This window comes from Melanostigma gelatinosum, assembly GCF_949748355.1.
Source record: "Melanostigma gelatinosum genome assembly, chromosome: 5".
In the NCBI taxonomy this organism is placed as follows: domain Eukaryota; kingdom Metazoa; phylum Chordata; class Actinopteri; order Perciformes; family Zoarcidae; genus Melanostigma; species Melanostigma gelatinosum.
The window spans coordinates 25,481,826-25,501,272 of record NC_136638.1 but is presented as its reverse complement, the minus strand read 5'-3'; the positions used below and the strand labels follow the sequence as shown (position 1 = coordinate 25,501,272).

Here is a 19,447-nt window from a genome sequence, read left to right as displayed (position 1 = left end):
TGTTCAACCATGAGAACACACAATTTACTTTGTCCCGCCCAGTCTGTAATTCTATTGGCTCCAGCGTTTACAAATCACAAACACGTTCTGCTCTCGTATTGGCTAGGCGACTTGGCCGTCACACCAGTTTACGGAAGTGTAACCACCCACAACAAAGATGGAGGACGATATCTCAGATTTGAGCAGACCACAAATGTACTTGTTTGGTGAGCTCGCTTATTCTGGCAAAACCTATATAAAAAATATCGGTCACACAAACAGAGTTTCTTCCATGTTATCACGCACAATTAGCCATTTATCCACTTTTAGCTGGAGGAAGTTACGCTAAAAATAGCCCCTCTGCTCGCGCCAATTCAGCTCTTTTGTTAGCTAGCCGAGCAAAGCGTGGAGATACGGCAGCTTTAGCGAAGGAGTGCATCCCAGCATGTGTTGTGTGCAAACTATTTTAATGCATTTGTGCAAACGCAAGGCCAGTTACACGTTGCTCGTGTCGTTTTCTCCAGGTTGTACCCTCAAATCGGACAAACGGGAGTTCAAAATTGACGTAGACGACGATGATACGGAGCAACAGCTGTCACTCAAAGCAGTAAGGACGACTCTTGTTGTTGTTGCACATAGTAATTGCAGAGTAATTACAGATTTGTGGTACATTATTCATATGTGTTTGTCATTTTGGTATCTGTCTTTCTTGACTTGTGGCAGCAGTTAAACCAAATGAGCTGCTAGTTAAGCAGTTGTATTGTCTTTCCACTAATGGAAAAGGATGTTTTTCATTACTATGCAGAGTCATACAGCCTGAAAAAGAGCTTTTTAAATATCTGATCGAATCGTTTGATGTTTTGTACACACGTTTTTTTGTTGTTTTGTTTTCCATGTGACTAGTTACACATGTTTTTTTTGGTTATTTCCATGATTTCACACAACAATCTATTTCTATTTTATACTTTATCAATAATTTTGTCAAATCTAAAACAAATAATAATTAAGAAAATAGACCAAATGTGTTTGTTTTCTTGAATTTAAAAAAAGGTATTTTTTATGTGAAACAGAGAAAAGCAAGACACTTGGTAACCCTAAAATTAGAGCCTTACTGATAAAATCTGGGTGCTAATGTTTAACAGCGTGTACCCACAAAATGTTCGGGACCTTTACTGGAAAAGGTCCCAAAAAATGTCGAACATGGTGGTGTTGTTGTACGAGTCATCTGTGCTGCTTTTCCAGGTGTGTCTGGGAGCCGAGGCGGAGGACAAGTTCCACATGGTGGAAATCGAGGGCCTCACTTATGATGGGAAATCTACTAAAGTGCCGCTGGTTGTCCTGAAACCGTCCGTCCTGCCGTCTGTGAGTGAACGTGGCTGGCATCATTTTGTGAAGTGTTTGAGGGGCTACTCAATGGTGTATATATGTGAAGTATTATTAGGCGATATATGTATCATATATTACAGGAGTTAATCGAGTTTTCTTTTTTTAACTTGTAAAAGTGAAATAGCTTTCAACCTTTTTCAAGCTGAATGAAATGACGAAAGCTAAAAAGAAAAGGGTGTAAATAGTATATTGACTGTGATTCAATTGCATGTTTTGTTGTTGTGACGGTGATCTTCTTCTTGTCCAGATGAGTTTAGGTGGGTTTGAGATCACACCTCCAATTACCTTCCGTCTGCAGTCTGGCTCTGGACCGGTTCACATCAGCGGGCAGCATTTTGTCAGTGAGTGTGTCGGGAACAGCTGCTAGTTGCTTCTGCTGACTTTTCTTCCTCTGGAATTACAAACACACGCCAACAAAATATGACTCAGTTATCAGTTCACATCACAATAAAGAAGTACCTACCTACTTCACACTAAATCAGTCGAAAGTAGCATTTCTAATTGTTAACATTTTTGCTGTGGACAAAGTACAAAGTATGATTCTCTGTTTCCAGTAATGTTTGAGTCCATAAAAGGGCTGCAGGTAAATGTGAGTGAAACAGAATTCATGACGAGTAACCAGCGTTTGCTTTGTAGGCGTGAAGGATTCAGACGATGAAGAGGAGGAGAACAACAGCTCACCGGTGAAGCGGCCAGCGAGCCTGATGTCGGGCAAGAAGCATCCATTGGTAGCTGACTCAGTGTTTTCATTCAGCTGCCGAGCTGCTTCAATAAAATCTCTATTTTTAAACTTTATTTTAAGTTGACATGATAAGATTGAAGGTTATTAAAAACCTTTGTGTGGCCGTGGTGCTTATTCGTTACGCTAATGTTGCCAATGATTAATTTTCCTTGTAGAAGAAACTAAAGATGGATTCTGACGATGATGAAGAGGACAGTGATGATGACGAGTACGTCTTTTAATCCAGATTTTTCTTCCTGTCATGGTGCAAACCTAAAAAAAACACATTTATATCCCTAAAATTAAAGTTTTATGCACAAATAATATAAGGAATGATTTTATTCTCCACTTTGTTTCTATAATTTGTCAGATTGCCTTTCACATGAGTTGATGTTTTTTTTCCCTCTTCCTCGTTGTTTTTAGTGATGAAGATGACTTAAGTGATGAAAATGATGTGAAGCCTCAGAAGAGTACCGGAAAAGAGCTCAAAAAAGTAAGCGTGTTCTTTTTTTTATTTCTTTATGTCAACGATAGGTAAGGAGAGTTTATTCGTGCAGCACTGTTCACACACGTCGGCAATTCAAAGTGCTTTACAGATAAAATAATCATTATTCTGAATAAACGTCCGTTTATCAATGTAGAACTTTTGGGGAGGCTTTTCAGTTTGGTTCAAACCAAACTAAACGGCACTATCGGGTCACTAAACTCGAATCTATACAGCAGATTAAGTTAGTTTGGAGTGTCTCTGGTCCCCAGTCGTCCACCAGGTGTCAGAGTATTCAAGGGCCTCCCCTCAGCTGATGTGTTGTGTAAAAGGAATTTGTGTGCGTCGCTGCTGTCGGCCCGCTCCCCTTGTGTTTCTACCACTTCGCGTAAACTCCCACAGACTGTACCCTATAGTAGCATGTCATTCCAGCAGGCCCTTCCCATTCTTGCACTCACTGACCGTCCACCTTTTTGTATGAGACACAACATGGAACTTTTTTCCATCCTGTTGGCTCATGTACCCACCTGTTTTCCCCGAGTAAAACACAAGGTCTGTGTGGCGTAATGATCGGATTTCTCCTCTGTAATCTGCTTGAATTCTCACCGTCTCACCAACAAGACGGCACTATGTTATCCTGTACACACACACACACACACACACACACAGACACACACACACACACACACACACAGAAGTGAATATATACACACTGTAGTACTCTTACTGTAAATGTAAGCACACATGCATACTTGCAAAAATGCACACGGTCTGCAAACATTAACAGGATATATCTACAATACATATGCAGAGAAGCAAGCAGACACACACACACACACACACACACACACACACCAGTTATGGGAAACCTCTTCCCTCATTTTTCTGCACCACTGCATATCTTCGTCCCTCTGTCATCCCACTGTTAATATGATTGCTCCTTTTTATCGTCTCTCGTGCCATTTCAGCGCTGCACCTGGCCTTTTCCCTTTGAACACTTGTTGTGCGTGTTACCACAATCATTAGCAAGTGTGTGGGTGCATGTGTGTATCTGCCTGGCTTTTTTTTAGGTCGGTGTCTGTTTGTGATTTTTTTTTTTTTTTTTGGTTTTAAAACACGCTATCCAAGTGCAAACTGTGTCAGGCAAGAGATCAAAGCCGGGCAGATGCGCATACCTGCGTCGTGAGCATCCTCGCCTCGGGGTCAGATGACAGCTGAGCATTTCTGTCACCTGTTGATTTATTCTGTTGTCTTCTCGTCTAATACCCCCCCCCCACGACCGTAATCCCTTTCTTCACCCGTCCTCTCTTTAGCTCCGTAGTTATCCCCGTCTGTCTCAACGTTAGAAAGTAGGGCTGGGAGCAATTATTATGTTTTGGACCGCTAAATCAGCATTATGTCAATGTAGTTGGTTTTTTTTATACCTTTTTTATGTGGTTTCACATTACATTACTGTTTGAAGTACCAACCACAATGTGTCCGTAGCGTTGTGTTTGGACAGTTGGTATCGACTGTTAAACTGCACTCAACTGAAAGTGTGCTTGTGTTGATTTCTGTTGGTCACATGATGTTGATGTTTTCTGCCATTGGTGAAGAGCGAACCTGTTGACGCAGTTGCGTATCCTTCAGTCGTGTTCTGGACTACTTTGGATGTGTGTTATAGATTAAGGAGTCTGAGGCGTGTGGCCCGGCTGTGCCTTGTATTCAAATGTTTGAATTGCAATTTGACAGCATTGCCGTGATGACTAAATCTTACATCCCGAATTGAGATAATCATCTTAATTTTGACAACAAAGCAGCCCAAGAAAAATAAAATAAATTGAGTTAACTTATATTTAAGAAGACTCAACATGAGCCTCCGGACTGCTGCGCCTTGTGTTCAGCCTTCTCTGAGTCATGTAGCCTCCAACTAGTCTCACAGAGAACGAGACAGAAGACTCTAAGTGGGATAATGAGTGAGTTACTGAAACAGGTTTTTTTTGCTAATTGTTTCAATGTGGTTGTTTGTCAAAGGAGTCAAATACGCAGGTCGTCACTACGACAGTTATCCAGCCTTTGTGGCAAAGCTTTCCACTTCTTAACTTCTCTATCCAAACATCACATGAACAGCACAAGGACTCTGTTCCTATCCGGTCAACAATCGTCTTTTAGTGATGTGCTTCACTTTGCGGTAGAATCAAAGTGATCTGGTGAATGATGATGAACACAGAAAGGAGACAATCTTCTCTAAAACTCTACTCATATCCCTCTGATTTGCAAAAAGAAGTTTGGCATCCACACCGTGGAGCCTCCTCACAGCATCTTCTACTACCAGGCACAGCTCTAGGAAATAACATGTGTAATTGCCTTGTAGCAGTTATGTCAACACAGGCAATTACACTTGTAGCCCGTTCCAAGGGAAGGGTTGGTGCTCAGGAAATGCAGGTACTTGCCTCGGCTATTACAAGGTAATTACACAGGTGACTGAGAGCAATGGTAACCTGACGGGAAGGCCTCCAGTGTGGAGAGCAGTGACGAGGATCCGATCGGTGACGAATCACCGAGTGTGTCTCGTGCTTCCTACGTCATTTCAGACACTATACTAGATGGATTCAGTTGTACTACATGTCTGATGTGGTCACAGTTCTGTTTTTATTACACAGACACAGAGGGGGGGGGGGGGTGGGGGGTGTTACCAGATGGTGGGTGACATCATAATGTTCTGCTTGTTGCTTTCTGTTGAATATACGCTTTTGTCTTCATGGGTTACAATGCTTTTAACAATAGTTTACATGTGCAGCGTTGATATTGTTATGACTTTGTGATAAACACCTCGCGGCAAAAGACTGAAGAAAATTCACCACAATTGTAAATTCTACAAATGTGGTTCACGTTATGTTACGTGCCAAATGTAATTAGTCAGCTAAAAAAGAGGCTTGGCCATTACAGCTTTGATATGGGAGTTTTCATAACAACATGACACAACTACCAAAGCCCCAAAATTCATTTTCATATTAAACACATGTCTGAAAGTGAAAAGTATCTTTTAATACAAGAAAGGTGTGCATGTCCTTTTTTACATAAACACATGTATTTACAGGTGAAACGAGCAGTTTCAGATGTCTTCTTTACACATCGTGGTTGTGTTCTTCGTTTTCTCACAGTTTCCGGCTAAGAAGCCCAACAAGACTCCGGTGAAAGAAAACGGCCCCGCAGGAAAACCGTCAGGGTCAGCAGCCAAACCACAGATCAAGGTAGGAACGGCTTCATCAGCTGCTCAGCGTTGATCACTCGTGGTTATTTAATGAGTTGATTGACAGCCTTTATACTGTAGAACAGCGGTGAAAACCAACCTGTTTTTGTTTGTATGTAAACAACATAATGTGATGTTTGTTGAGCCACACAGAAAGCTAGCAGAGTGATATCTGGAGAAAACTCTATATATCTATATTACGCAGTTATGCCACACAAACCAAAGTAATGGTGGATCATTAAAATGAGTTTTAAAGAAGAACAGACAAAGAAGAACGCGTATACTGGATTATAAAGGAGCAGCTTTGACAGATGGATACGGTTTGTGTCCCGTCGAGCAGAGAATAGATACTCCTTCACAGAATAAACCGGCGGAGAGCTACAAATGTAAAGCCTCGTACTTCTTTGCAAACAGACGTGGACCTCCCACTTACAACAGTATGTGTGAAGTGAAAAGCTGACGAGGCCTGCAGGCAAGATGCACGACACAATGTAGAGCACTTCAAAAAACAACTTATTTTTGTGTTGAATGAATTCTGGTCAAGCCTGAGAAGACAAAGGGTGTAATTGTCTGCATTTATTGGCTTTCACAATTAAAACATGGCCAAAAAAACCTTCCCGTTCCACAGCCGAGGAATGTGATAAATGCACATTGCAATTAGCTCAACCTGATAGTTACTTTCTTGGATGGAATGTCTCGGACGGCCGCCTCTCAAAACCCCACAGCTTGATCTCTGGCTCTCTTTAAGCAAACACACCTGACCTCCAAACGGGTTTCCTGGGGCAGGGTTTAAACCCGCGACCCCTCGGCCTGACCCCGACGTCTTGAGTTGCAGCCCCCTTTGATGCCCCTCCAACTCCCTGTTGCACATGTAACACAGGAGGGGAATACAAATTGGCAAGCGCCTCTGCAAGTTTACACATTTCACGAGTTATGTTACTGTGATTAAAAAAACGACTCTGACGGAGTCGGATAAGGCGTTACGTGTCGGCGTGCAGAGGATAAAAACACATGCTGGGATCTCACACACACGTGAGGACATTGTCCTTTCCTGTCTTGACGTTTTTGATAGACAGCTTCTGTGATTTTTATCGTGTTGAACACTAAGCTTCTGGACTGCTGAATTTGTGAGGCGATGAAGCGATCCCCCCCCCCCCTCTCCTTGGGTCCCCAGGGGTTTTTGGTGTGCGGGAGAGTGCAGCTAATTCTGTCGTGTCCGTTGTCCAGACACAACACGGTGGCTCTTGAAATGCTCCGGGGGATTAGCCGATGGGCAGCCGATCTGCCGAAACCATCCCGCCAGTTTAACCCTCTGGCCCGTGGGGCTTCAACTGCCCCCCCCACCCCATCCCCACCTCTCCACAACAACTGTTCCCTCTCTACAGCCTCTTCACACCCCTCACTTCCTGGACACACCTTCTCCCAATTGCTCCCCATTACCAGCGTTTGATGTCTGGTGCAGCTTGCGCTTCCAGATGCCCCTGAGGAGCGAGGAAGCGGTCGTGGATGTCTGTTTTTTTTTTTTTGTCTTTGCTGAACGCAGGTGACTGGTCATTAGACCGGCTCGTCAGATCTGCTGCCAGTACCGCAGTTCTCGCCTCTCGCGGCCCAGCGTGTAGCGGCACCTTCTCGTGTAACAGGCTCGACGTGAGAACCGGCTCACTGATCTGAAGTCACTTTATCTCGCAGTCTTCTGATTGATGGGTTGGGAGTAGACGATGCCTTCAAGCACACGTCACAGTCGTAAAGTGTATCCCACTTGTGTCAGGCTGATCCCAAAAGGGTGTGAGTCATTGTTTTAGCGACTGATTGTCATGTGTTGCAGCAGGTGCCTATGTTCTTTGTGTTGAGTGTACGGATGTTGGGTTCTATCAATGAAACATGAAAACACTCAACTCCTTTTATTTACATAAACAAGTCACAACGGGCCTCCAAAGCTCTCGTTCCGACAAACGGACAAGTGCCGTCTCTGGACAGACCCGATGAGCAAAGGTGTCCCGCCAGACAACACACTGCATCAAACGATAGTGTGCTTGTGATCAAGTTCCATGTCTCGTGGCATCTGTAATCAGTGTCTGGTCCAGATGAAAAAGCTTGTGCTTGTGTTTATCAGCTGTTTCAGGTCCACAGCTGTCTCTTGGAAGTCGAGCGCTTCCCATAAATAATAAATACGTAGCACATTTGTCTGGCCGGGAGCCAGCAGCATAAGTTTCTTTTGTAGTGTGGTATGTGTGCGTCAGGGGTTTCTTCCCTTTATACCTTTTGATCTGTGCTATAAAACGCTGCTCTCTTGGGGACAGGGACAGATGAGTGCTTTTTCTTCTTTTCTCCTAACGAGAAGTTATTTTCTCCAGAACATTCCACCTGAGTTTAACTATTTCAAGTCTTTCCCTGTTTTTTAAAGCCTGAAGTTGCTCGAAGTAAGAAGTAGTAACACATGACATGTTGACTGCTTTCATCCAAACAACCAGTTCAAGTGGGAGATGCAGAAACGCGCTTTTTGATTTCACTCATCCTTTACTGACCGCGACGCTGCCTAAGTCAGTGTTTATGGCAGCTGAAAATAAACACTGAAAATAAACAGTTATTTTCTTTTAACATACTTTGGTTCGGACTCAAAGAATAATATATAAGGTGGACCCAGTAAGTAACAATCTGATACAAATAAATGATATTTAAACCTACTTGCAATGCGTGACCTTTACCCTAAAATGATCTGTGCCATTCTCCACCCACTGAGCTCCTAAAGTGCAGCGTAAAATAATAAAATGTTCTGAACTATAAACCAAAAAGATAATCAACAACTGGACACCTGTCTATTTGCGTGTGCGTTTTTCTTCCTCTGTTTTTCGTCTCTCAGGCTAAAGAGTAGCTTCGTACTCGGCTCTGTTCCTCTTTCAAATGCGTCTCTGGCTATCAATGAAACCTGCAATTTCACTGGATTCCACTCCGGCTTTACATGTAGGGACAAGCTCCGTGGCTTGTGTAGCACGCAGTCCCGGCGTGTGTGTGTGTGTGTGTGTGTGAGTGTGTTGTTGTGTCACATTCACACACTTCCTAATTGAGGACCTCTGGGGCCTCGGCTGCCCAGGTCTGAACACACCTGTGGGCCGGCTGGTTCAGCGCTCACGCGAGCAGCTAGAATGTTAGAAACCAGAAAGAAGAGTCGCCGCTCGTGATGCGTTGTTTTAGTGTTGACCGGCCATAAATGTTGTGAAGTGTTCAAGTGTCATCGTTTCCTCTGGAAGTTGTTAATTTAAGCATAACTTTAATTAAAAAAAACAGCTCGACATGAATTGCACATTTATTCCTTTTAGTCCAGTCGTTCCCGGATTTGACATCAAGGGAAAAACTCTTTGGACGAACAATCTCTGTTACTCATTGGAGAGTTGGCTTGCCCTCTCCTGCTTGCAAACAATAAAACCATAATTTGTACCTCATGTATTTGTTAAAAAAAAAAAAAAAAGATGGTGTAATTGGGCTAGAATTTGCTGTCCTTTCTCATGCTTTTATCCTCTTCCAGCTGGTTGCCCACGCCAAGCCCGTGAACACAGACCCAGACTAAATGGGTCACGGTAGGTAGGGCTGTAGTCCAGACCGGCCTGTGGGTCAGCTAACGGATCCGTCACCAACAAGTTCAAATGAGAACAAAAAAATAGATATACCGTGGCCTAATATGAAGTTTCTTTTTATCTGCATCTCTATAAATCTCTCTCTATTTGACGTATAAATCAGTGGTTCTTATCTCTTTAAGACACCTGCCCCAGGAAGAGACAAACCCCAGGCCGGCCCGTCTAAATCTCCGTCTCTGACGCTCTCTGAGATTAAGAGCAAGTTGTCAACGGCAGCCAAAGAGGTACGGCTGTCATGCGCTGTTGTAAAGGACCACTCTTAATTGAATGTGTGACGCGCGGGTAAGCTGATGATTTAATGGACTTTTTTCCTGTTCATTAGGGAAAACCACAACCGAAGACCGAGCAGAAGTTTGAGAATTACGTGAGGAGTTCTTTCAAAATCTCAGACAAAAAAGTAAGTAATCCCGAGCTGTTTGATGTAGCATGTAGCCTACATATCTATTGAATGCACTTGGCTTTGAGAGCCCTGATTACGAGACATCTACGAAGATTTTTTCAAAATGCAGTTTTGTCACTTTCTAGGTTGTTGTTTTTTTGCGATCTATGCATTTAGCCTCATTGACACTGAGCGGCACGTTTACTTCAACCTTCGTTTTTGAGCTTTAAGAGCTTTTTGCCGTGATAGATACGGAGGAATGCGTGATTGTTCTCACTGTGTCCCCGTACCACACTCTGTCCACTCGGCCTCAAACGTCTCTCCGGCGCAGTGAGTTCACTTTGAATTATACTCATTTTGTGTCAGCGGGCTCTTTCGAGATGGAATGGGAGTACACCTGCCAAGGCGAACTCTTTCTCTGATTTACTGGAGTGAGTGTCTGTTGTAGCCTTAATGAAGGGACTGGGGGTATGTGGATGGTACCAGTCTCTTTCACATTCAAGGCCTTTGACCAACCTCTTTCTAAATGCAGGACTTAAATCTTTTCTAATGCTGCTTGTCATTTCAGAGGAAAAACAACGGCCCCTGCACTTTGTTTGGTGGAGCACGAATTAATCACCCAGAACCCTTTTAGATGATCACCACAGACTAAATGATTGCAGGCAGGGTGTCACATGGTAGAGCTGTGTTCTCTGTGTTTGTAAGAAGTCTCTTATAAAGTTCTATTTGAACATTATTCTGTGATCGCTTTGCAGTGTTAAAGCGTTAAGTGTGCAGTTGTGAGAGCAGGTGAAAGCTCTTCAGGCCGGCACTCGGGCTGGGTGGACAGGGAAAAGAGTAGAGGGGGGGGGGGGGTGGAGTTGGGGAGAGCTTGTTGATCCCAGTGTGTAGAAACATCTGTGGAAGTGCTTTGGTTTCATCAGCCAAGGCCTGAGATCTGTCAGACCTGGAGCACCTAGTCATACACTCTGGTATGTGCTGCTGCCCCCGCCCAACCCCTCGTCGTTCCCCAACAGCCCGTCTACGCTCAGCGTTCCCACAGGCGAGACGCACAAAAGCATGCCGTAGTAAAAGTGAGTCATATGTCAAATGCTCTGCTGCACTTCATTTGTAAGATTTATAATTTCACGTCTCTTTTCTTTCCCCTCTCTCTCTCTCTCCCTCTCTCCCTCTCTCTCTATCCCCCTCTCCCTCTCCCTCTCTCTCTCTCTCCCTCTCTCTCTATCCCTCTCTCCCTCTCTCTCTCTCTCTCTCTCTCTCTCCCTCTCTCTCTCCCTCTCTCTCTCTCCCTCGCTCTCTCCCTCTCGCTCTCTCCCTCGCTCTCTCCCTCTCTCTCTCTCTCTCTCTCTCTCTCTCCCTCCCTCCCTCCCGTACCTTCCTCAGGTGGTGAAGGAGCTTTGGGGTTTTGTACAAACACTGAAGATTGAGAAGAAGTAACAAACCTGGTACGTTTTGCGTCCTGCAAGACATTTAAAGGCACAGTCAGCGAGATTTCCTACTATCTTTGAGTGAACAGGAGGGCCGAGTGCTGAAAAATGGGTAAAGCCATTCCTGATGCAGGTGCCATTGTTTTGTCGTTATTTGTTTTAGATGCGAAGCACCTCCTGGAGCTTGTTCGGAACCCACTCACAAAGTCGCTCGTTCCCGTTTAGCAGAGTTTTCCACCAGGGGGATGCTGTCCACCTTCATCGCATGCCAGTCTGCACCACCTACAGGGCAGCGAGGTGATGGCACCAACAATTAGGCCCCGCAGATCCGTCTTGTACAGAAATGTCTGCTGCAATCTTAACACTGCGCCACCTGCAGGCAATAAATGCACCTGCAGATTTTTTTATAGCTGCAGTAACTTAACAGATATGTAAATTGTCAACAAAACAAGTATTCAGAGCAAACGTGTCTTTTTTTGATCAAATCTTACACACGATGTAAAATCCTCAAGCATCAGCTGTAAAAACGAACTGCTGGTGGAGTTACATCCATCCACGGTTACATCCATATATCTACGTACGTACTGTCACACGTCTTCTCCAGTCAATCTATTGAGTTTTATCATATTTTTACTGGAGACACACCCAAGAGTGTTATTTGTCTTTCTCTTCTTTTGTTTATTTTAATCTTTAACACTCTTTCAGATATGACAAACCTGCTGACTCGACTTATTTCGGATGGTATTTCTGCGCAGCGTGAATTCATATCAAACCCGTTAACATCTGTGAGTTTTTATTACATCTAGCAAAAACAATTATCATAAGAGCAGTACAGAAAAACATTCTGAGCTCTATAAAAGCAACACAGCTGGCCCGACTACAACGTGTTCCTTTTAAAGTAACGTACAGTGCATACAAAAGGTTCAAAACAAAGCAAAGAGATTGTTAACTAGCTCCAGGAGTGTGTTGTGACATTAACACCGTTTTCAATGCACTCTAATGCCCGAAAAGCTGGTTTCAAGAGTGTGAACACAGAACAGCTTATTTAAACATAATCATAAAGTCAGAAGATCACGTCACCTTCACAGAAACCCCATAAAGAGCTCAACCCCATAACTGTTAGCACTCTTGTATATCGGTGCTCTGATGACAATAAGCATACAATGGCTCTGTGCTTGTGTGTTTACGATCATGTATCCGGTCCTGATTCTGTATTTACGAGCCTTTTATGAGCCGAGTGTTGGCTGTTAGACTTTAACCAATCAAATTGCTCGGTTCAGCCCTCCTGTCGTCTGCAAAGGATAGTTTAAATTCTTTGGCTCTAAACTTAACTTCTTCAACTACTTCCGGTTTTTAAAGTCACCCTGATAATTCACCTAAATATTACATTTGTAATATCTTTATTGTCCTTTTTGTAGCGAGGTTTCCGTAGGAGCAGGAGACTCCAGGATTTATTGTTGGCGTGCCCATGAGTTTATGATTGAGTCCTTTAATAGTGATTTTTTTTTATCTTATACTTCCCTTGTATCAAACTTAATGTACTTTTTATTTCTGTTGGCGAATCGCTTGCTTTTATTTCACAGTGCGGCAGCTGAACAGCTATATTTGTACGTGTACGCTTAATCCGCCCTCGCTAACAGCTGGTTCTGCAGCTCTGTTATGGTGGTCTTTGTTTGAAGTGTTGTGTTCTAGTTGGGTATAGAAGTGTTTAATGAGTGTAAACCCCCTTTTTCAAATGTTCAAAATACCGTCCTGTTTTTGTTAACTCTTGATTTTAGTCCCACTGTTTGTCCTTCTTTTGATCATGTCATTTTGAAGCCAGTACCTAAATATGTTCACGTGGGGAAAAAACAAAACATTGAGATCTTTGTTGATAACCTGATGTGTGTTTAGGGCTCGTTGGTTTTAGTCATTTCATAAAAATGTGGTTGAAATTTGGCTTTTAAGTAAGTGTCTACTGTAGTATCAGACTAAAGAAGTTCTGTTTGGACCCATGAGTGATCCTTCTGTATGTTCTTTATTGCCTTTTGTCCGACCTGAACAACCTAAAGTAAAACATCATGCGTTAAAAGGCATCTTCAACTTGAATTGACAACAAACAAGGCTCGTACGTATTTACTGCATATGTCGATGCGAATGAAATTGTAAAACACTGAAACACAGTGGCTGGGCTGACTCAACATGTGTTGAAAGAAGGTGCATTTAGTCCATTTAGTCAAACTTTATCGATTAGTTTGTGCATGACTGCTCATGGTGGATATGCATTCATTCATGGTTTGTTGAGATGAACATATCCATCCATTGTTGTTGGTTTTTTTTATTCTATATGTATCATTTGCCTGAATAAAGTAAATCCCAGCTGGTTTTTTTGTGTCACACATTTTAAAGTGTTTTTTACAGGTAAACCAGGGCAAAATATTCGTCCTCTGGATAATTAGACTTTAGTAACATTCAGAATATGTTCAGGCAAAGGGATTACTGACATAATAATCAAGAGGAAGTCTTTTTATTTTGTACGATTATCGATATTGTGAGATGACATCTGAGTGTTCTGGTGTTGCACAGTTTGTCGGCTGCATCTTTCTGGTGGATACACTTTCCACGTTGAGTCACTGTGTGACTGCAGCGTTAAAAAACAAAATGTCAAAAAGCATCCTGGGCAACATTGCCTTCTGATATTGCCTGTTGGATGAGTTGCGAGTAGATTTTGCGACATGGTCATTTAGCTTTGACATGTTTGGCAACGCAGAATCTGTTCTCATGTTCACAGGATTATCGGCCGACATCTGGTCATTGAAGAAGACATTGAAGACATTAAAGACCAGGATGTTGGATGCGTTTCCCTCATCATCAAAATCCAACAATATCCTTTTTCCTCCAATTTGTTGTCAGACAAAACTTGCAAAACCACATGTCCATTGTTTGCCGTTATTGTTCATCAGTGACATCACTTGATGTTTGGTTGTTCTCTGCGAGGGGAAACGTCAGACGCCGACCTTTCATTCTTATTTTCATGTATACAGACGGTCAAAGAACAACTACTCAAAGACAAATGTATCGGTAGAATTGTGTATGAACCATGTTCCTTTCTAAAGCAAATTCAATGCAAGTGATGGGAAACAAAATCCACTTTCAGATAACGATTTGAGGCTTCAACGATTTTGAGTTCAATTCAAGTGTGTCATCCAAAGTTTTCACAGACAGTTTTGCTGAGCTGCGACGCAGGAATAGTAACAAATGATTGCTGTGTCTCTTGTCGCTGGCATTAAAATTGCAGCCACTTTGGACTGGAGGAGCAACAGGCCCCTTTTCACATCATTCATTTTGACATGTCATTGCAGGCTAAACACCGGTGCAATTAATTGCATTAATTAAGGCCTTGTTCCATTTAGGTGGCCCAGGGCCGAGGTAGTGTGCATGCTGGCTCACTGAAATGCTGTGGCACGCTCAATCGAATGGAACCAGAATTGATTTTTTGTCAATTACACCTGTGTTTACCCTGCTGTGTGACATCTCAAAAGTGCTTTCAATCTACTTATGGGCATGTGAGTTCTGTTTAAAGCGTACATGTGAACCCGAACCCTTTGATTGTAACCACCACTGGATGGCACTGAAGGCCAGTCGTTGACTTCAAAGCGACCATTCGTAACGATATGAATTGATTAAGCTTTTACCTGAAGTGTGGGGGGGGGGGGATTCTTTCATCCGTAGTGAATCACCTCTTTTGTTTTGGCACAAACTAAACATAATTTGCGTGTGATTTTTCTTGACATTAAATCATGAAAACTTCCAGGGATGCTGGAAGTTTCTGTTGCTGCCGTTACAAGTTAGATCCAGTGGCGTCAGCCCGCTCGCGCTCGCTGACTTCGACTTCTGCAGGGGTCCAACGGGGGTCCGTCTGCCGCGGATGCGGGTCGTTTCTTGTTTCTGCCATTTTGGATTTAATCCAAGAACGTAAAATATAGGCCGGTGCCACAGTGAACATTCCAATACAGCAGTGTTAGTTTGACTGTATCGAAGAGTTTCAGCAGTTTGGGCAAATTTGGTGTATCCTTGTGTTGCTGTTAGCGGGACTACATGTTGTTTTTGTACATTCAAACTGTTTTAAGAACCTTTACACTTCTTCAAACACTTCTCGGCACTTTATAAAGTTGGTTACACAAGTGACTGAGAAAATATGCTCATCCGAAGTGGAGTTAAGAGTATTTTTTAAACTCCATCCCTCTTCATCACTAAACTTTGTTTGCACCCTGTTTTACACAATCTATTTCTCTAGACTTGCACCTTTCCTCTATTTCCAGCAACACCGTGTTACAGCCTTCACCTGGATTTACCTGGTCAATGAGCCGTGACAGAATTATTTGCAAAACACTGAAAATATGCAAATGTACATGCTCCAAATGTGTTCTATCTACCAGGATATATTTACACGCATTTCTACAGTAGCCCAGAATGGCCATACCAGATGCTCCAGATACAACCATGCATGTTTCCACATCTTCCACATTCTCCTCCTCGATTTTCACACAGAAGAAGTTTCAGTTGGTTGCAATCTGAAACTTCACCACCACATGCCACCAAATCCCACGCACATAAAAACATTAAAACAGTGTTTCTATGCCACTTTTTACCCATGGAATACGTATATTTATGTAGTTTTGGAAGGAAATGTCAATATTAACACCAGAATGAATGTGTCTCATCACCATTCAGTCGTACAATATAGTTTACAGCTTAAAAAACAAAACACATTTAAGTGTGCCCTTTAAGTTTGTATCCAGATCAAAAGGTCATTTATGAATAAAATAATAATAATCTTAGAAATCTGTTCACATGGGCCTAAAGAAACAAATTCAGATTGATGTCAACACTTCATCGCCTCCTTTTGTTGGTACGGCTTGTAGCAACTAGTATCAATTAAGCTACAAATTTCTATTTGATACGATCACTTGTGTTGCTGCCAAGAGTATTACTCCACACGCTTCTCTCCAGACGTCTTGGAAGTGTCAGTACCTCTTTCTGAGAGACCGTGCACTCTTTTTCATGAATCTGAGGCACAGATGATGCAACCTCACCCTACACTGTTCTTTAAACTGCCTTCGGGGAATGCCGACACCACCGTCAGACTGACTATCGCTCCACTCACAACGCCTCAGCCTGCATTTTTACTGCTCCAGTTTTGACAGCGAAAAGCAGTGGCAACTAAACCTAACTATTGTTGTTGTAAAGTAATGTCACCTTACATGTATTTAAGTGTGAGCTCTCTTGGTTCTGGGTTTTTTCACTACACTAGAAGTTCTGCAAAACGTCAGCAAAATCATGTATCAGTCAATTTGTCTTTCTAGGGTTTACCTGCAGGACGTCTAATTGAGGACGATATTTTCACTCTCATCTCTGCTGGAAAGAAATGTAAGGTCATGTCTCTGCAGGCATGTACATTTCCGCCCTCTTTTTTTTTTCTTCTTCTTAGGACCCACGGGGATATGTGATTTTAAACACATCTGTGCATCTACTTTTGAAAGAAAGAAAAAAACTCATGTTATGACAACAGGTGTTGTTAACACGTGTTAATACGATATAATAATTCTGTGGTTAAGACATGTGGTCAGTGCTGTAACTGGTGATAAGCGTCATCAAGACAAAGCTGGGAAGCAGCTCAGTGTTTTTCCTCTGGAATGGGACATGCAGATGTGTTGGAAAAGAAGCATTCTTCTTAAAGCTGCGCTGTCAGATCTGCACTTTGGCGGCTCCAAGTGGCAACGGAAGATAACTTGGATGTTTGAACTTAATTACCCGTTATCGGCCATGTAGTGTGACGTTATTGGGCAGTGACTCACCTGTTTGTGTCCTCAAACAAGCCAGCTGATTTTCTTTAAATATGCAACGAAACTCTGCGTTAAAGCGATCAAATAGTTTTCTCTGCATGCACAGTTTGTGATTTAGACTGATAAAGAATGTTGTGTTTTCATACAAAAACAAATCATGAATCTCTCAGAAAAAGCCTGCCAGGACATCAAAACCTCTGTCACGTTTGATTATGTTAACAATGTCTGTTTCCTCGGGTAGTTTGTAACGCGTCAAACTAAAACTACTGAGTGTGGTCTTTCAACCACCACACACACGCACACACATGTACACGCCCATCCCTCCCATGACAATTGTTTTGACCTTTGCTCTGAGGAAATAAGGCAGTCTGTGCTTGATGTGACAGGTTGGCACATCACCTGGATACAAGCAAATAAACGAGCAGAGGGAAAAAATATCAAGGGAACATTTCAAGCATTCGCAGAGAGCTTTCAAAATGGAACAATGACTTTGCCCTGGGGGGAAAAAGTGATCATGCTGGTATGTTTATATTAGACGGAAAGGAAGCCATCATTGTCATCACCAGTGATTTTCTCTTTCAGGGCAAGATTTTGACAGTTGACTGTATCTTAATAACAATTCCTTATATGTGTAAGTCAATTGTCACGGGTGATGCGCTTATGTAAACATTTTTCTGCACAAAAAAAAAAGCATGGCAATACTTTCCCTGTCAGGATTTGTGAACTCCGTGGCGTTCATCACAGTGTGAATACTCAACAGAGCTATTTTTAAGTCTTTCAGTGGTACACTAAGTCCTTGCACTTTGTTGTTTGATTTCTTTTCATGCCGCAGTCACATTGTTTCTGCTGAAGTCTGCTCTTTGGCATTGTGAGGGGATGACGGGGTGTGTGAGTGTTGTTCTTTCAGCGATTGGGAACATTTCAGCAAAACAGACACCGGGGGAAGTAATTGTGTAAATTAGAAGAAAGAGGTGGGGGGAGTCCATCATCTATCTTCCCGTAAGCAAAAAAACACCCTGGCCCAGTAAAACACAGCCCAGTTGGTACAGCAATAGGACATGCGGTTATTAATACAGAAGAGGGAGGTGCGCTCACCTCGACAAGCGCCAACATGCGAGCGCATTACCTCTACGCCTGCTATGGCAAAGATGTGAGCTGCATTCCTCTGCCCACAAACTCAGAGCTTTTTTTTTTCTCTCTCCCCCGAACATAGAGGAGAGGCTCCTGAGAGTCAGGCTCAGGTCTGGGGGAGTTTCAGGGCTGAAGAAACACGAAAGAGAAAACTCACCGACACTCTGTGGCCTCGTCTCACACATTATTATCTCTCTCTCGCGTTATACTTGCGTGGTGATTTTGGAAAAGTACTTTACATTTTATTCGTTACCATTTGCCTAAATAGTGGCTGAGACAACTGTGTGGAAATGTGAGGAAATATGTGTCTGTCACCGGTTCAGTAAAGGTGGAACTATAGCGTATGACTTAAGAGTGATAATGACAGTTAGCAGCTGATTCCAGTAAAATTCTATAAGACTCTGGTCTGGTTACCATCACAATGACTTGGTGCACTGGTTCAATGTCCCATGCTCTGAAACACTTGACTTAAAACAGATTAAACCAACCCATAGCGTGAATAGTTCAATTCAAGCCAACTAACTGTTCAGAAAGGTAAAACCTGTAAGGAAATCTTTTACGGTCTCGTCAGATTACTGGAAGATAAAACAACTCGTGTTTAGATACAACCGAAATGTCAAAGATACGAGAGCCTCGTCGGATTCTGAGATACTTACTGCCAATCGGTTATCTTGTAAATCCAACCCGATATAAGACTGCAAGATTTTTGCCATGGCCAGTTCACCTCTGTAAATAGAATGCGTCTTCACATGCGTCTCGAGTGACCGCTCCTAAATGGATGGATGTCACCTCCCTGCTCTACATACAAACGTAGACAACATCTTTTCAGTTTGCAAAGACCAAATGTGTTTTTAGACGGTAATATCCGACATCTTCGGGAATTCGGGTACATTTTTATGACCATAAATGTATAAGGTTGTCTAGCGGCCCGTTGCCTGGCGGACGGGGGTCACATCTGTGTGAAAATCATCACAGACAAGCTATGAATTTATGACTATATGTTAAGCTGTTCTGTTGAGTTGCCCCTCGATGCAGTGTCTAGGGGGCTGAAGCAGTTAACAATGCGACCGGATCTCAATGAGTCTTCAATGAGTCTTGAGTGCATTCACACTTGTACTTAGTGCTGTCCACTTGTGATCAGATCACCCAAGGTGCACGTTAATGCCGGGTCGGAATACAGTCGCTTGAACCGTATTTCCTCAACGTCCTTAAGGAATTCATCCTCGCTATTGCCTCCAGCTTGGTCTTAAT

General features: G+C 42.8%; 1 protein-coding gene across 1 annotated transcript; it reads left to right on the top strand.

Moving 5' to 3' along the window:
* The first annotated feature begins 132 nt into the window (after positions 1-132).
* On the top strand, positions 133-13,605 carry npm1b (nucleophosmin 1b). The gene is made up of 12 exons (XM_079268293.1): positions 133-206; positions 504-586; positions 1,222-1,341; positions 1,613-1,706; positions 2,002-2,093; positions 2,263-2,315; positions 2,510-2,579; positions 5,714-5,803; positions 9,557-9,658; positions 9,757-9,831; positions 11,197-11,258; positions 11,404-13,605. The coding sequence occupies exons 1-11, from the start codon at positions 158-160 to the stop codon at positions 11,248-11,250; spliced, it is 882 nt and encodes a 293-aa protein (XP_079124419.1). The 5' UTR covers positions 133-157; the 3' UTR covers positions 11,251-11,258; positions 11,404-13,605.
* Positions 13,606-19,447: the final 5,842 nt, after the last annotated feature.

What these genes read in the sequence shown, in the direction of transcription:
- npm1b (XM_079268293.1), top strand. Translation starts at nt 158, where the DNA reads ATGGAGGACGATATCTCAGATTTGAGCAGACCACAAATGTACTTGTTT. An exon ending in AACCGTCCGTCCTGCCGTCT is followed by an intron (nt 1,342 to 1,612) that starts GTGAGTGAACGT and finishes CTTCTTGTCCAG; the next exon opens with ATGAGTTTAGGTGGGTTTGA. An exon ending in CGGGCAAGAAGCATCCATTG is followed by an intron (nt 2,094 to 2,262) that starts GTAGCTGACTCA and finishes TTTTCCTTGTAG; the next exon opens with AAGAAACTAAAGATGGATTC.